Source organism: Lipotes vexillifer, unplaced genomic scaffold, assembly GCF_000442215.2.
Source record: "Lipotes vexillifer unplaced genomic scaffold, Lipotes_vexillifer_v1.1 scaffold169, whole genome shotgun sequence".
Classification (NCBI taxonomy): domain Eukaryota; kingdom Metazoa; phylum Chordata; class Mammalia; order Artiodactyla; family Lipotidae; genus Lipotes; species Lipotes vexillifer.
The window spans coordinates 909,645-911,879 of NW_006793375.1; the positions used below are offsets into that span (position 1 = coordinate 909,645).

The 2,235-nt window shown below is 39.5% G+C and overlaps 1 protein-coding gene across 1 annotated transcript in view; it reads left to right on the forward strand.

Moving 5' to 3' along the window:
* The window catches only part of ASB11 (ankyrin repeat and SOCS box containing 11), a 25,370-nt gene that overhangs the window by 19,353 nt on the left and 3,782 nt on the right, over positions 1–2,235 (forward strand). Inside the window, exon 5 of the mRNA XM_007466338.1 lies at positions 1,794–1,928. Coding sequence (XP_007466400.1) covers positions 1,794–1,928 — 135 coding nt within the window. The remainder of the gene's footprint in view (positions 1–1,793; positions 1,929–2,235) is intronic.

Sequence of the window (2,235 nt, forward strand, 5' to 3'; positions counted from 1 at the left end):
AGGGAAATAGTCTACTTTGGAAATGGTATAAAAGTGTTTAAAATTTTTAAAATATTGATTTGAAGTAAAAATTAATCTATTATCTGTATTTCCATCCAAATGCTTAAAAATGGATGAACGTTGGTAATGGTTTGAATTAAGTAATTCTGCAGTGCTTGGATGGTTATATATGGAGTGTTTGGTATCTATGTACCTCTGATATATACATGCTTATCATAAACAGATGAATTCATGTGTCTCTACATATTTTTTTCTGTATCATAAAAACATGTGAGGGACCAGTGTCCACAGAGTGGAAGGATGAATAGCAAATTCATTACTTTAGATACTATTAGTGCCAATCATTTGACTTTTATATATTCATTTTTTAAAAACTTCCTGAGAACACTTAAATTTAACTCAAGCTAGGCTCAGTTTCTTCTGGAAAAAAAAAAGGGACAGGAATTATGCTTTTTTTTTTTTTTTTTTTTTTTTTTTTTTTTTTTTTTTTGGTCCGCGGGCCTCTCACTGCTGTGGCCTCTCCCGTTCGTTGCAGAGCACAGGCTCCGGATGCACAGGCTCCGGATGCGCAGGCTCAGCAGCCATGGCTCACGGGCCCAGCCGCTCTGCGGCATGTGAGATCTTCCTGGACCGGGGCACGAACCCGTGTCCCCTGCATCGGCAGGCGGACTCTCAACCACTGCGCCACCAGGGAAGCCCAGGAATGATGCTTTTAAATGTTTATTAGATACACTGAATTTACCAGGCACTTTTAGGTCCTGATTAGATATTTCTGGATTCTTACAGCTTTAAACCTCTAGGAACAAGAGGGGTCAGTCTGAGTCAATACTTTGACAGATCAGTGCTGTAATTGAGGTATAAAATTTACTTATGTGAACAATAGTAAAATAGTTGGAATTCACAGAAGCCTTACTTGTAGATTTTAATGCATAATTATGCTTAATTCAGAATTTGTGATGAATCAAGCAGGCTGAGATGAAGCTTATTTTGGTTTCATCTCTAAAGAAAAGATTGGTCAAGCTAATCAGTAATGATAAGATTTTGTTTTTTTTAGGAAACATTTAAACCTTCAAAAAAGAACCAACTCTTTATAAAACTCCCATCAATACCTCAGAAGCATTTGCTCCCAAACAAATCATTCATATGCTGCAAATTAATCATGTCTGTCTCTTCACTGGGTGAACTCTCCAAGGAGAATGCTTACTTATCTAGTTCTTGTTGGCCACTAAACTTGAGAGTGCCTTTAAATAGATTCTATACTTGAGGCTTTTTATTAATTCTCACAGTAGTCTTACAAGTTGACCAAAATAAGGAGGTGCATGGCGTGACCATCCACCCAATCTTACATGCATGGGCGAGGAAGAGAAGGAGAGATTTGTAATGGAGATGGATGGATCAGGGCTGGGCCTTGGATTTGAGCATTGGCTTTTCAGGGTAATAATAGCGTGAGTCATTTATTCCCCTGGGTCTTGTAACCTCTGCCTGTAATCTGGTGACTTATTATAGAGAGTGATTTCAGCCGTGTTCCTTGGAACCCTTAGTTTGGTTGGAGGTACCTCAAGGCTGCAGGGAAGAATCTCAGTGGGGCAGGGGCCGGTGCGTGGGCCTGCTCTTCTTTCTAACCTTTTTAGTTTGGAGATTTCTAAGATTTCCCCCACCTCCCAGGTTTTTTTTCTGCTGAAAAAAAAAAAATCTAGGTTGTTTCTAAAGCCCATTCCAGATAAGCAATCTTACAATTCTGTGAATCGTTAATATTTCCCTTACTTGAGTGAGGTTATCTTGTGTTCCACCAGGTAATAGAGAGTGCATGGAGATTCTGCTGGCAAATAACGTTAACATTGACCAGGAAGTGCCTCACCTTGGAACTCCCCTGTATGTGGCTTGCACCTATCAGAGGCTAGACTGTGTGAAGAAGCTTCTAGAATTAGGTAACTTCCAGAAGTCTTTTCACCAGAAGAACCAGTTAACCTCGTTGGTTTTCCATGGCTTCAGAGGCGAAGTTCTTGTCAGGCTGGACAAAATTCTGACAGCATTTGATATCTAAATGGTTAAAACAACTTCAGAGATGAGTGTCTGTAGTTCTCAGTTCTGCTTCTTTTGGTATTGGCTCCATTTACCTGGTATGGTTCTCCTTGGTGGTCTGAAGAGAGAGCAAGAGTCTCTTTCCCATAAATCCTAGGGGAAGACAACCAATTGTATTTCACTGGCTCTTTTTTTTTTTTTTTTTTTTTTTTC